This window comes from Ursus maritimus, unplaced genomic scaffold, assembly GCF_017311325.1.
Source record: "Ursus maritimus isolate PB19 unplaced genomic scaffold, ASM1731132v1 scaffold_7, whole genome shotgun sequence".
Taxonomy (NCBI): domain Eukaryota; kingdom Metazoa; phylum Chordata; class Mammalia; order Carnivora; family Ursidae; genus Ursus; species Ursus maritimus.
Window position 1 is genome coordinate 50,997,618 of NW_024426885.1, and position 16,210 is coordinate 51,013,827.

General features: G+C 33.6%; 1 protein-coding gene and 2 non-coding genes across 7 annotated transcripts in view; 2 read left to right on the forward strand and 1 right to left on the reverse strand.

The window, feature by feature from the left end:
• ADK (adenosine kinase) overlaps window positions 1–16,210 on the reverse strand; it is a 518,777-nt gene that overhangs the window by 71,255 nt on the left and 431,312 nt on the right. For all 5 annotated transcript variants that reach the window (XM_008696067.2, XM_008696069.2, XM_008696071.2 and 2 more), the window contains one exon: window positions 13,212–13,326. In XM_008696067.2, the coding sequence (XP_008694289.1) occupies window positions 13,212–13,326 (115 nt within the window). The remainder of the gene's footprint in view (window positions 1–13,211; window positions 13,327–16,210) is intronic.
• Window positions 4,531–4,608, forward strand: LOC121101330. Its single transcript, XR_005833332.1, has one exon. It is a non-coding gene; the product is annotated as a small nucleolar RNA U2-19 (small nucleolar RNA).
• LOC121101329 lies at window positions 4,769–4,842 on the forward strand. The gene has a single exon (XR_005833331.1). It is a non-coding gene; the product is annotated as a small nucleolar RNA U2-30 (small nucleolar RNA).

The following is a 16,210-nucleotide window of genomic DNA, read 5'->3' on the forward strand; positions in this document are numbered from 1 at the left end:
GGAAACATTTGGAGTAAGCCTGACAGCCAGGGGTCTTCTCTTTTGAGGTATTTGTAAAATTTGTAATGTTATAGAACAAGAAGGCAAGACACTAAGCAGAAGATCTCTAAAAGGCAGAGTAGTATTTTTAGCAGTTGTGTGGTGCCAACGTTCAAGGAGTATGGACCCTCATAAATAGTGCAGGATTTCAGGTGAAATTTCAGGAGAGCTATAGCATAGGAGTGGAGGCAAATTAGAAGCCTTACAAAAAACTGTAACCCAACCTTGAGTTGGTTCAGTCCTCAACAGAAACACTATCGTTTAGCATGGACAATATTTAGTATTTAATGAAAATTTATCAGGCAAACCAAGATATAAGGCCTTCCCAAAAGAAGTAAAAAAACCAGACTCACAGATGACTGAGATATTATAATTTTTGGACATGTAATTTATTATTACTATGATTAACATGTTCAAGAAATAAATGACAAGGTAGATGATTACAGTATGGAACCGACAGAAAAAAGAATCAAGTAATTAGGAAATAAAAAATGTGACTACTGAAATGAAGAACTCAATAGATGTGCTGAAATGCAGACTGGACAAAGTAGAAGAGAGATTCGTGAACTAAATGCCAGGTCAGTACAAATATATGAGCTGAATCTTGAAGAGGAAAAATGATAAAAAATACAAAAAAGATCATAAAAGACATATGAGACACAATAAAAAGGCCTAAGATATGAGTAACTGGTGTCCCAACTGTAAAGAGAGGAATGCAGTATCTAAAGAGATAATGGTTGGAAAATCTCCAAAACTGGTAAGAGTCATCAATCACAGATTCAAGAAGTACTAAAAACCCCAGCAGAATAAATACAAGAAAAACCAGAACCAAGCCCAAAGATAAAGTCAAAGAAAAATTCTAAAAAGCAGACAAAGAAAGTAGAAATATATCCAAAGAAGCAAGAATAAGACTAACAACTGACTTCTTGACAAAAATAAGAAAATCCAAAGATTATGGAAGGTCATCGTTAAAGAGTCAAAGAATATAATTTCCAATGTAGAATTCTATACTTACTGAAAGGCAAAACCAAAGTTATCTGCAGGGGGGCCTGGCTGGCTCAGCTGGTTAAGCATCCCTCTAGTTTTTGGCTTGGGTCATGATCTCAGGGTCATAAGACTGAGCCCTGTGTTGGGCTCTGTGCTGGATGTGGAGCCTCCTTGGGATTCCCTCTCCCTCCCTCTCACTCTGTATGCCCAACCCCCACACTCACTCCCTCTCTTTCTCAGAAAATAAAAAAATCTGCACACAAAAGCTAAGAGAATTCACACACTGAGTGAAAACTAAAAGAAGCTGTGTAGGCAGAAGAAAAATGATAAAATAATTCATAATTATCCAGACAAAAACACGGAAATGCAGGAAGAGGAGAAAAACAATGGGAAGAGTAAAATTCAACTGCACAAAATGATAACAGTATTTTGTCTCTACTAGGCATTAAAATGTAGAATTAAGGTGACTGACAACAATAATACAAAAGGTTAGAAGTCTTAAATGGAATTAAAATGTTCTAAAATCCCACCATTGTATGAGAAGTGGCAAACCTTATAGTTTATATTTGACTTTAATATGTCAAGGATACATTTTGTAATCTTTAGGGCAAACATCAAAAGGATATACAACTGCTAAGCAAATAGAAAAGGAAATGAAAATAAAAAATACTTGTTCAATCCAAAAGAAGCAGGAAAGAAGAAAAAAAAAGAAGATAAACGTGGCAAACAGGAAAAAAAAGTAAGATGTGAGACAGGAATCTAATTATATGAGTAATGTATATTAAATATAAATAGACTCCAATTACAAGATAGAATGAATTAAAAAATAAAAAGTCACAAAAAATAATAGAGCAGTAAAAAGTTACAAAAAATCTTGTATTTAAGAACAGAAAGGTTGAAAGTAAAAGGATGGAAAAACCATTCAAACACTAAAACATAAAGCTGGCATAGTTATACTAATAACAGAGACAAAAGATATTCAGGCCAGCATCATTAGAGGTAAAGAAGGATATCTCCAAATGATAAAAGTTTCAATCCATCAGGAAGATACAAGAATTCTAAACTTATAAACATGTAAGCTATATAATTGTATATATAAACTTACACATGAAAGATAGCTTCAAAATATATAAAGCAAAATTAGATAGAACCAAAAGGAGAGATATAATCCCAATCATAGCAGGACACTTTAATAAATGTCTCTCAATAACTGATAAAACAAGAAGACAAAAACTAAACAAGAGTATAAATGATCTGGACAACAAACTCGACAAACTTGACTTTACTGTATATACTAAGACTATATTTAAGAATGTTAGCATATTAAAAAAGAATGTCAGCATATACATTATTTTCAAACTCACAAAGAACGTGTATAAAATTGACCATATGATGTTTAATAAGATAAAATTATAACAAATTTTTGAAGAACTAAAATCATTCTGCATATCTGACCACAATGAAATTAAAACAAAAATCAGAAACAAAAAGATAATTAGAAAATCTCCAAATATGTTCCAGATATTTAAAACTTATGCAAAACTTCCTAAATAACTTATGGAGTAAAGAAGAAATCACAATAGGAATTAGAGAATGTTTTGAACTAAAAATAATGAAAATAGATATACCAAAATTTAGAAATTAAATGTGTAGAATATAGAAGAAAGAAAATAGTATCCAAAATTTAAAAAATAAAAAACAAACATTCAATAGAGAAAATCAACAAAGGCAGAGTTGGTTCTTTTCTTTTTTAAGGATTTTACTTATTTATTAGGGAGAGAGAGTGAGTGAAAGAGAGAGAGCACAAGCAGACTCTACGGTCAGCAGGGAGTCCAACATGGGGCTCAATCATGACCTGAGCTGAAGGCAGATACTTAACCAACTGAGCCACCCAGGTGCCCCAGTTCTTTATAAGACTAATAAAATTGATAAACCTTGTTATGGCCATGAAAATGTGCCTCTCAGATGTGCCAAGTGGAGCTATGCTTTGAAATTCACCACTGCATTCATATTGAGGCCATGCTTCCCACAAGCATAACAAAATAGCATGGAGACCTATTCCTGAGATATGTGGGGCTCCTTTGGGCAACTGGCTTGAGGACTCCACACTGGCCTTGTCAAAACTTAACTATATTGCAAACTATGCCTCTTGCTGCCCAACCATCCTTCAGTCCTGCTCTCCAACACAGGGGTCAGACCTGTACTACAATTTAAGAGGTCTCCCTGTTTCCTCTGGCTCTTAACTTATCTTCCATTACAGACATTTCCTTCAATAAATCTCCTGAATGTCTAACCTCATCTTGGCATCTATTTCTTTGAAAATCCAAATTAGCATAAACTTATAGTAACAGTGATCAAGGAAAAGGGAAAGAGCATAAATTTAATTTTAAGATTAGGAATTAAAAAAGGAAAATCAGTACAGGTTCTATAGTAATTAAGAGGATGAGAGAATATTAGAAATAATTTTATGCTAATAAATTTGAATATTTAGATGAAATAGACAAATTCTGAGAGAAATACAACCTATCAAAACTGACACAGGAAGAAATAGAAAAAATCGGACATTCCTATTCAATTAAAGAAGAATCTGTAATTAAAAACTATCCAACAAAGTATTATCTAGGCCCGGATATTTTGATGGGTGAGCTCTTTCAAATATTTATATAAAAATAAACTTAAGCTTATAAAACCCTCCCAGAACAGAAAAAAGGCACTCCTTAATTCACTTTATAAGGTCATCATAATGTTCCTACCCAAACTAACAAGGACGTTTTAAAAAAGGAAAATTAAGAAACAAACTCTTTCGTAACAACACTGCAAAAACCTGAGAAAAATATAATCAGATCAAATCCAGTGATATATTAAAGGAATATCCTGCCTATATTGGGACTATCCCAAGAATGCAAAGGTGGTTTACCATTTCAAAATCAGGCTGTAATTCACACATTAAAAAGGGGGGAATCATACAGTAATTTCTAATAGATGCAGAAAAGTTATTTGATAAAACTCAACATTCTTTCATGACTAAAAACACCTTAATATCATCGACAACATAACTCTTTGCAAACTATTAATGAAAGGAAACTTCTTTAATCTGTTGAGGAGTATCTACAAAGAAACTGAATCAAACTTTATCCTTTTTGATGAAATACTGAAGGTTTTCCACAGGAGACTGGGAATGAGACAAAGGTACTTATTATAACCTTTTCAATTATATTCATATTCATTGTGCTTCACTGTGCTAGTGGTGCAGTAAGAAAAATAAAAAAAATAAATACAAAGATTGGGAAAGAAGAAATGAAACTGTCATTATTCACATGCATATTTTCTATATGCATAGAAAATCCAAAAGAATCAACAGACATATTATTACAATTAATAAATGGAAACAATGTCATTATAAAAAAATTATATACCTGTGAAACACAAACAGAAACTGAAACTAAAAGGATGCCATTTAAAAATGGATAGCATCATTCCCTGAGATCTGCTCTTACTGAAACAGATCAATATGAAAATAGATAAATCTGAGCATCAAAGACCTTCCAGCCTATCTGATGCATGATCTCTGTAGTTCTGAGAAGCAAAAGTATTCAAAACAATAAGGGCCTGTATCTGGAGTTGTGAGTGTGTGTGTGTGCACCTGTGTGTATAAAGGTGACGGTGGGTAACTGAGGATTTGTTGATGGATGGTGAGATTGGGGGGTGCATTATGTATGTGTACGAAAGACTAATAAGTTCTGAGCAATGGAAAGGTGGAAAGGTTTTCTACTGACCTTTATAACTATGAAGGTTTCTATACTTGATCTGAGCTCAGAATTAAAAAAAAAAAAGGATAGTATCAAAAAACAAATAATAAGCAGGACGCCTGGATGGCTCAGTTGGTAGAACATGTGATACTTAATCTCAAGGTCATGAATTCAAGCTCCATGTTGGGCACAGGGATCACTTAAAAAAATACAAAAAACAAATGATAGGAATCTTATAAAAGTTATATATGTGAGACGATTATACTGAAAAAACAAACATTTTGAGAAAAATTAAAGACCAGCTAAATTAACAGAGAAAAATACTCTATGGATTGGAAGACACAATATTGTAAAGATGTCAGTTCTTTCCACACTGGTTCACAGATTCAATGTAAAATTCAATTCAATAAAATTCTGGTAAAAATTAAAAAAATTTCAGGGGGGCAACAACAATCTGATTCTAAAATTTATGTGGAAATGCAAAGAGCCAGGAAAAGCCAGGACAACCTTGAAGAACAAAGTTGGAAGTCTGGCATTACCAAATAAATAAAACTAATTATAAGTTAAATAATTAAGAGAATGTAAACTGGTTATAAGGATAAAACAATGGAATAGAATAGATAATCTAGAAGAAGACTCACAGATATAAGGTAATGTGAAATGTGACAAACGTGTCAATTTACTGTGGTAAGGGAAGGGATGTTCCTTTTAATAAATGATGGTGGGTTAACTGGTTATTCATATGGGCAAAAGAAATGAATTGTCCCTCTACCCCATACCATATATAAAAATTAATTATAATTCCAGAAGGACTATGAATCTAGATGAAAAGAGTAATATAAAAATTTTAGGGAAAAAAAAAGAGCAACAGGAAAATCTCTTAATGAGCTAGGGATATGCAAAGATTTTCTTTAAAAGACTATGAAAAGTACTACCCATAAGGGGAAAACATTATTAACTGGACTGTATTAAAAATGAAGAGCTTTATTTCTCAAAAGATACCATAAAGAGAATGAAAAGGCAAGCCACAAGGTAGGAGAATATATTTGCAATACATTTATCTAGCAAAAGACTTGTATGCAGACTGCAAAAAGAATTATACATCAATAAGACAATCTAATATGGGCAAAAGACAGGAACTTTACAAAAGAAGATATTTAAATTCTAATAAGCAGATGAATAGGTGCCCCACCTCACTAAATTAGGGAAATTCTAATGAAAAATACAATGAGAAACTAGAGCATACTCACCAGAATGGCTAAAATAAAAAACATGGACGGCAGAAAATGCTGATGAAAATGTATAAAAATAAAAGCCATTCTATATACTTCTGGTGGGCATATAAATTGGTACCACCACTTCGGAAAACTACAAGTGAAAAATAGAACTCTTCTCTGGTATAACTATGGTGGTGGTTGCATGATCTTATTCATTTGTTAAAGCACACAGAACTGGAACACCATGCAGGGTAAACTGTACTTATTTTAAAAACCAACCTAGATATGAAAGGAAATCAAAATGGAATATAAACTCTTAGAAACAAACCTAACTGTATTACAAATGATTAATGTAACCACATTGAAGTGGATGGAATAAAAGAACTAACCTGAAATGATTTTGGGTAACAGTATTTTGACTAGACATCAGAGGGCTAAAGATAAAAAGACTTGTAAACAAATATTGTACTCTAGGAAGTAAGTATGTTTCACACAAGGGTGTGGGCAAGTAATTCAAAACTACTTTGGGATGGAACAAATAAGTAAATGTATTTTAGATAATGAGAGCCAGAACTTTCAATGTCAGAGGAAGAAGTTAAACGGAAGGAAAGGGTGTAGACTAGAATGAACTCTGTTGCTGGAGTGGAATCAAAGGTATCAGCAGTTTCAACTCATGGAATTCAAATTTATAAATAGATAGATAGATATGGAAATAAATACAGATGGATATGTATGCATGAGTTATTATATGTACATATATTGCCAATCTATTTGCTAAGAAGGTCCCAAAGCAATGATTCTCAATTAGCAATGAACATGTCTAGCACCCAGATCTGGGTTTCTGAATATCATCTGCTAATTAAAGAAACCAGGGTTACTTGAAGAAGTGGTTGATTCCAGGACTGAAGCAGGGAAAATACAAGCACCTAAAGCATCATAGGTTGTCAAAAAGTAAGATAATGCTCAAAAAAGGATGGAGACAGAACAAGATAAAAAGTCTATATACTGGGTGATTCTATTTCAAAAAGAGACAGAACTAATTGTTAGTAGTAGAAACCAAAATAATAGCGGCTTCTAAAGTGCTACAAGTGTTCTATCTTGATCTGGTGGTAGTGACATGTATGTGTCACTATGTGACTACTATGTGACTACTATGAAGTAGTACTAACTTCATAGGCATAAAACTTAAAAACAAACTGTATAAGATGTTCTATATTTTGATTATGGTGATTATTTAGTGACATATGTGCATTTTACTATATGTAATCTATACCTCAATAAATCTGACTAAAGGTCCTACCAAAATAATTCTATAATAGGGTTAACTTTTGTCTAGGCTAGTCTCCCAGGGCTAGGTCTGAGATCATAAACCATACAAACCACGCCCAAAGATATTCCTTTGTCAGGAATGTGACAGTTCCACATATGTTATTCTAAATTATTTTTGACCTCTTGGTTAGTTAAAGGACTTTGTCTTTTGTGGTTACAAAAATCTAAAAATGGGACATGAGTTAATAACTTAGTTGTTTATATTTCTGGTTAAGAAATATACATTATTCAAAATCCAAGGAACTTTTTTCTATGAATGTCATACATAGACATTCTGAAAGAATGCTACTCAGTTTGTTCTATCCACACCATCACCAACCTATGCCAACAAGATCATCATTTAAAATTATTTTGGCTGTAGTATAGATAACATTTTCAAAATGACTTATAACAATATTTTGTAGGAGTAGGAGCTGTGATGATGTGCTGACATTATTCTTCCATCTGCTGAAGCTGTTTTTCTTTAGAGTTTGCATTTTCTATTCCACACTTTCTGTACTTTATGTCTACCAGAATTGCAAAGCACATTGACCTTTTCTTATAGAGTAATGTACAGCACTAAGTATTATCAAAGAACATGAAAACTTAACCGGCAAATGGGGTGACAAGTTTCTTTAAGTTCTCAGCAACATGAAGACAAGTAACTTTAATAACCCCATTTACTTATAAGGAAATGACAAAGGGCACTATGATGTGACTATCTTAAATTATAAGCTAATCAAACACAGTTACTATTTAAAATAATATATGTAGATTGCTAGTAATAAATGAGTACATGACACTGATTTATCAAGAGAGAGAAGCATTCACCAAGACTTACTGAAGTACTAGATGCTTAGCTGCTAAAAGGTTCTATTTCTATCATCCCAGAAAATCATAAACCTGAGGGAACATTATCAAATCACCTAATCCAATGGTTCCTAAAGTGAAAGATGGAGGATAGATAGCATTGCTACATTACCTAAAGGATCTTTTCAACAAATACCCAATCCTACACTTACCATCCCCCAGACTCTACAACCCCCATTCTCATACATCTTCTTGAGGATATATATTCTAATACTCTTCACAGGGATGTATCAGGTTGAATCAAACATACTTCTATGAAAGCAGAACTATATTTACTAAAAGTCCACTGGGTGATTCTGACATGGCAGCCCCTGTCTTCCAGTTGAAAACCTAATGACCTAACCTATTTTCTCCTGTTGGGCAAAATTACAATTCAAACAGCCCAGAAAGAATTCTGGAAGTATTCAGAAAAGTCTACAATTTATTCTTTAGTGGACCTATTTCATTGTGTCACATAAGAGCCAGAGTGTGAAATGTTATTATTTTCAATTTAGAATAAAAATCTTATTGCTCTTTCCAATTTTTAGGGATGTATTTGGTACAGAAACTTGGATAAATGTAAACTTTCTGTAAAGACATATATATCTGTATGTATATATGCATGTATATAAAATATTTTTATAATTGTTAATAAAATAAAGTGTTAATATATGAAGACCTCACTAGCAGGTGCTGTCCAGTAGGTAATAAAAATCTTTAGTTCTGGTTTTTCTACATTTATAGACACAGGAATGACTTCCTTGACCTGACTCCCATGCTACCTAACAGATTCATTTAATATTTATTAAGAGGATCAAAATGTACAGAATCATATTTTCTTTCCTGGCGTCATTCCTGGCTTCTTACTCTTATTACTTTCCAGTGCTCCTTGCCCCACCTCCTACATTCCAAAAAAGCTTGGAACTCAATTAGCCTGCAAGCAATGAGACAATGCTTGATATGTGACAAAACCTCTGGGCTAGATGGTTATACAAAATGGTTACACAACTGAAATAGAGGTGACCAAAAAGACAGGTGTTAAAGACTTTAGATTCACAATTTAGCAAAGAGGAATTCAAAGAACTACATGTATAAAATAACAGAAAGTTGGTTTATAGACACCATATCTCAAAAGGAGAAAGGTCTCTAGAATTAAATACCAAGAAAACTGATTTTGTTACATTATTGCTAAATGCCAAAAACTTAGCAATGATCATTTAAAAATACTCTACAATGTGAGATTTAAGGAACAATGATTCCTAATTAGTGTTTTAATAAGTGTGTTAGCACTGCCTTGTGCCATTCTGGAATGTCACTTATGGTAAATTAAGGGACACTTTCCCTCCCCATCTTCCATTAGTATTTTAATGCTAGGAGGTGGGAAAAAGCTGATCCATATTCAAGAGCAAAGGAGGAAAAACAATAACAAATTGGCATCTCTTCTGTGAATTGCCCCACAGGCCAAGCATTTTTATGTTCTTAATCATTATTAAATGACTTAACATGACACCCAGAGCCTGGCGAATGATTGCATCCTGACATGAGAACGAATTACAAATGAAATGAAAGATCAAGCCGTATTAGAGGATTGCCTCTGGGAAATGAAAATCTTTAATTCTCTTTTATTATTGACATTTATTTGGCTGCCATGAATAACAACATAGCAAAGAGATTCAGCTATGCTTGTGCACTGAATAGCTTATCCCAGGGCTCAAAACTGCATTAACATTTATCATGTTTGCTTTTGTAGCTGACACCACTGAACAGATTCTCTATCCATCTTGTATTTATCATGCATTGCAGATATAGTGCATCCTCTAATTTAAGTTCATTTTCATACAGTAGGAAGAGCAAAGATTAGCCAATGTCTTTCCTCAAATAAATTCCTTCTAGTAAGTATTCCTAAGAATGGTTTAATAGATTTAATAAAGAACAAAATGAGTTGACAAAGAAATTGAGTCACGGGGGGGAGGGGGACTAATTTTCAAGGTTTCAACTTTGGGGAAATTGTGCAAATTCACAATGAAGAAGACACTTGTATGATATATGTATCTGGAATATATAAAGCCTTAAAATAAATGTCTCCATAAAGAGCAACCAAATAGCATTTTATAAATCTGAAGGCAGTACTACAGTTCCTGTAAGATAAGAAGTCTGCATGTTTTTCACTTTTCCAAACAGTGTTCATTGCTAAGACAGGAACAGGCCACATACTATATGAAGACAGCAATCCAGATAGTTATTATCAATGCAGGGATATCTTTTCATGACATTTCTTTTCTCTCTTGCACAAAGTAACAGTGTGGCTTTTTCTGTCATAACAATAAAAGATTATATGGTACCTGATGCCTTTGCTCATATGATCTTCTTTGCTCATATCACTGGATTGCCCTCCTTTCTTTAAATCCTTCATAGAATTCAAGTCTCAGTAAGGATATCAATGTATCTTGGGAAAATCACTTAGTATCTCTGATTTTTTTTTAAAAGGCTTATTTATTTTAGAGAGAGAAAAAGAGAGAGCATGAGCATGAACATGGGGTAGGGGGACAGAGGGAGAGGAAGAGAATCTCAAGCAGACTCCCTGCTGAACACAGAGCCAGATGTGGGGCTCGATCCCACGACCCCGAGATCATGACCCAGGCAGAAACCAACAGCTAAAATCTCAACTGACTGAGCCACCCAGACGCCCCTGTACCTCTGATTCTTGATTAAAGATTATTTTTTAGTTTTCTGTCTTTCTGTTTTATAATTTTAATCATGGAAAACTTTAAACATATACACAAGTAGAGGTAATAACATAATGACCACCCCTCATATACCCATTACCCAGCTTCTACAATTATTAACTCAGGAAAAATCTCATTTTATCTATAACCCCACTTCACTATTTGTCACTCACTGAATCATTACGAAATAAATATTTTTGGAAGTAAGACTTTGAATCTTGCTTTTGACAATTCTAAAGTAAGAAAGTTGGAATGAATTAATTCTAAGGTTCCTTCTCCCCAGAATTGGACAATAATTTCTTCTTTGACCCTTTCCAGGCTTATAGATTTAATTCAACAAAAATTTACTTCATATTCACTATAACATCTTTCTTCAGGCTTAATCAATTGATCTCCTTCTCTGAGTCAATACAACCCATATAGTCTGTACCAATAATGAAGAAGTATAATTATACTTCTTTGTATTTATATTTTTATGTATATTAATTTTATTTCCCAGTTAGATGTTTAAGGCTCATATCTTAAATTTCTATTTAGCAGTGTACTAAAAAAAAACCAAAGATAATTAATCGCTACTGTTTATAATAATTATTAATTAACTGATGGGTTTTAATCTTAATGGTTCAGACAGAATTAACAGGTTGGTATTTGGCTTTAATAGTAGGTAGCATCATACTGACAATATTAATCATTTTAACCAATAAAATGTTTGTTTACTAGATGAAATTCCTATTCTATTTTTCTATTTTTTTTTTTAAAGATTTTATTTATTTATTCGACAGAGATAGAGACAGCCAGCGAGAGAGGGAACACAAGCAGGGGGAGTGGGAGAGGAAGAAGCAGGCTCACAGCAGAGGAGCCTGACGTGGGGCTCGATCCCATAACGCCGGGATCACGCCCTGAGCCGAAGGCTGACGCTTAACCCCTGTGCCACCCAGGCGCCCCCCTATTCTATTTCTGTGTCATAAAATAGATGACTGAGTAAAAACAGAAGTGAGGTTTTCTTCTAGAAGTGTAAAGCTGAGGAAGTAACTTATCTCTGGATTTTATTTGCTTATAATTAGATATATTCATTTAAGTTAAGCATAGGAATTTGCTAAGTAAATTTTTTTTTTCAGGAAAGACATTACAAGCTGATGGTATCTCCAAAATATCAGAGTAAATAAACCAAATCAAAGTGGATTTACTCAACTGAATTTTAATAAATTACCTTCTTGAAAATGAAATCTTTTCTACTGAGATAGAAGGTTGGTATATTTACTAAAATAAAAACACTACAAAAGGTACATTTTCACAGAAATAGAATAAACAACTCTAAAATTTATATAGAACCACAAAAGACCCCTAATAGTCAAAGCAATCTTGAGAAAGAAGAACAAAGCTGGAGGTATCACACTTCCTGATTTCAAACTATATTATAACGATACAGTAATGAAATCAGTATGGTACTGGCATAAAAACAGACAGACACCTGAAAAGGACAGTGTCTTCAATGAATGGTGCTGGGAAAACTGCTACATGCAAAAGAATGAAACTGGATTGTTATTATGGATGCCCAACAGGTACATGTAAAGATGCTTAATGGTAATCATCAGGGAAATGCAAATCAAAACCAGTGAGATATCACCTCACACCTGTTAGAATGCTTATTATCAAAAAGATAAGAAATAAATGTAAGGTGAGGACATGGAGAAAAGGGAACACTTGCACATTGTTGGTGGGGCTCTAAATTTGTAGAGTCTCTATGGAAAACAGTATGGAAGTTCCTAAAAAAATTAAAAATAGAACTACCATATGATCCTCAATTCCATTTCTGGGTATTGATCTGAAAGAAACAAAAACACTAACTCAAAAAGATATCTACACCCCCATGTTCATTGCAACATTATTTATAATGCTAAGACAATAGCTTAGTGTCCATTGATGGATGAATGGATAAAGAAAATGTGGCGTGTATATATATGATAGAATATTATTCAGCCATAAAAAAGAGAAGAAAATCCTGCCATTTAAACAATATGGATGAGCCCTGAATGCATTATGCCAAGTGAAATCATTCAGAGAGAGAAAGACAAATACTGTATGATCTTACTGGTATGTGGAATCTAAAAAAACAAAGCAAAATTGAACTTATACACAGAGAGAACACACTGGTGGTTGCCAGAAGTAGGGGTTGGGGTGGGATAAGCAAAATACATGAAGGTGGTAAAAAAAAAAAAAAAAAAAGAAAGAAAAATATGTTGTTTTCAAATAAATTATAATATAAAGAATATAGAATTCTATTATAAAAATTAATCTTCATTATACCGGGCTTTGCATACAATTTCCACACATACCTGTAGCCATTATAGTATCTTCTCTCCCTTGGGTGAAAACTACGATTCGCTGCCTCTTTGGGTTCACCTTTGGCAGAGCTTGTGCCTTTCTGGCTATCTCTTTAATGTCTTCAGTCTATCAACAGAGAGGAGGAAAAAGTTCTTATAACCAGTACAATAAAGCAAAACTTACTAAAGATTTAGCTTGTCGTGTTCAAACTAGGAGAGACACACACCCTTATTATAAGAGTTATTCTTTTAAAATTTTAACCATATACAGAAGTAAATAGAGAGAGTACAATAGCCTCCAAGGAACCCACCATCAAGTTGCAACAATTTTAAATTTATGATAAATTTTACTTCATCTGTAGTTTCACCTATTTGCCTTTCATATTATTTTGAAGCAAATTCTAGATACAATATAATGTTATCTGTAAATATTTTATTATGTACTCCTGAAAGGTAATGACTTAAAAATAACCACATAACTACTATATTCTAAAAAATTTACAAAAATTTATCAATATCAGCAAATAGCCAATTTTCAAATTTCCAGTTACAGAGAGATTTGTAAAAAAAAAAAAAAAGAAAAGAAAAGAAAAAGGAATATTTAATTATTTTAGAGGTCTGGAGAATTATACTGACTCTGGAAATAATGTTTTTAAAATGTCAAATTTTTTAAAGAACTAAAATGAGAGGAGGAGATGCTGTTTCCTATAGACTTAATTTTATTTTAAAAAGATAAAGTTGAAAAAACCTAGAAATTATTCCTAGAAACCTAATGCTATTTTTCATATCACATAGGTCACCAAGTCTTACATCATAAATGTTCTGACTTGAAATCTAACTCTTGGGCTATTATTAGTAGGATTTTTAGAATCATGCTTTCAACAATTTTAGGTAACTTAAAAATCTATGTCTGAATTTAGTGAGCCTCTAATCCATCCATGGTTTGGGCTTTATTGGTACTCTGTTGTTGTGCAGTTTCAAACAGTTATGGAGAGAGACACATACCAGAGGAGAAATATATCTGAGTGGTATCGAGAAAGTTTAAATAGAATATATAGGACAGAAAAATTTAGGTACTCAAGGTAGACAAGTCATAATGGTTACAAAGAACATCAGAAACTATGACAATTTTATTTTTATTATTTATTTATTTTTAAAGATTTTATTTATTTATTTGAGAGAGAGAGAGAGAGAGAGAGCACGAGTGGGGGGGGAGGGGCAGAGGGGTAGAGGGAGAAGCAGGCTCCCCGCTGAGCAGGGAGTTCCACATGGGGCTTGATCCCCTAGGATCACAACCCCATCTGAAGGCAGACGCTTAACTGACTGAACCACCCAGGCACCCCAGAAACTATAACATTTTTAAAGGTATGAAAATCTTTAGTGAAATATTTGTATATTGCTTGTTCACTACATATTTGTATGTTGTTTGTTCACTACATACTTAAGAAATTCCAGGTGATACATGAAGCTAAGCTTCTACTACACCTAACATGATGATTCCAGACGACCGTTGTTTCTCAAAAGAATAGCCATGTGTGGTAAGACAATGCTGCTGACCTTTCAAACACGTTGACTATTTCACTTTTGGTTGCTTATTTTAGAACAAAACTAAGCCTGAACTCTGATAATATGAGAAATTCCCTCAGTTTTTGGGGAATGACTATTAGAAATGACTAGTAACAGCTGAAAGGACCAAAAAAAAATTTTTTGTAAAAAGCCACATAATGACAATGTTTTCACTCTCTCAAATAAATGTATACATTTAATTAAAATGAATGACATATATTCTCCCAATCTCTTTACTACACTTAAGTTTTACAATTGTCAGAGTTTTGCTCATGTTGGAGTACATTCATATTTAATAAAGATAAAGGGGTAAAGCCCAGAAACACATTCACTTTATCATCTTGGGAGCAGAATACCATGTATGTAATGTTTTTTAAATAGAGGTCTTTCTTCAATGTGGTATAAGGAATAAATTAAGAATGACAATCTACGGTTGTCTTCTACCAAGCCAGTGGGAAGATACATATATTTTATGGAAGTTTTGGTAAACTAATCAAAGAAAACTTTCTTATGTCTCAAATGAAAGCTTATAAAAATGGCAATTCAAGATTGAAATAAACTTCCCAAATATAAAACACAAATCTTTACAGGGTGGTTAAACTTTATTCTACTTGTATCCATGTCCACAGTTCATACAAAACTCCTCTGTCACTCTGGGATCACTGTCAGTGATCACCAAATCTAAATTTCTTACTATGCCTTTGAGGAGCCATTGTTTCGGCCTCAATAGTTGACCCCCATCTAGGATGAAAACTTTTCTTAAAACCTCAATTCTGTCTTCTCAAAGCTAAATGTTTCTAGTTCTGCAGCTACCTCCACCTCCCTATAGATTCTTCTCCCTTATACTTGGGCTAACATCTTAGCAGAATTATGAAATTACAAGGGACTTGAGAGTGTGACACACCTAGATTTTTGCACCTTGAGCAGGTAAATAAACCTCTGTGCGGCTCCATTTCCTCATCTACAAACTAAGAAAATATTTACGTTAAAAGACATTGGGGGGCGCTCAAGGGGTGCAGTCAGTTGAGCATCTAACTCTTGGTTTCAACTCAGGTTGTCATCTCAGGGTCATGGATGGGGTCAAGCCTGGCCTCGGGCTCTGTGCTCAGAGTGGGAGTCTGTTTAAAGACTCTCTCTCCCTCTCCCTTTGCCCCTTTCCCTGCATGTCTCTCTCTCTCTCAAAGAAAATCTTAAAAAAAAAAAATGAGGTTGGGAAAGAAATATGCCCAAATAGTGGGCAAAAGTTTGAAAACAATCAGGATATTTGCATAGTCTCAAAGTATCTCCCCCAAGATACTCCTCATTACAGATTAGTAGGTGAAATGAGATATTTGCATAGTCCCCAAATATCACCCCCAAGATATTTATTAAATACAATGAGAAAATAGTAACTTTACAAAAAATAAACTGGAAAACATCACCTTGACCCAGTGATGAAAGTGAAC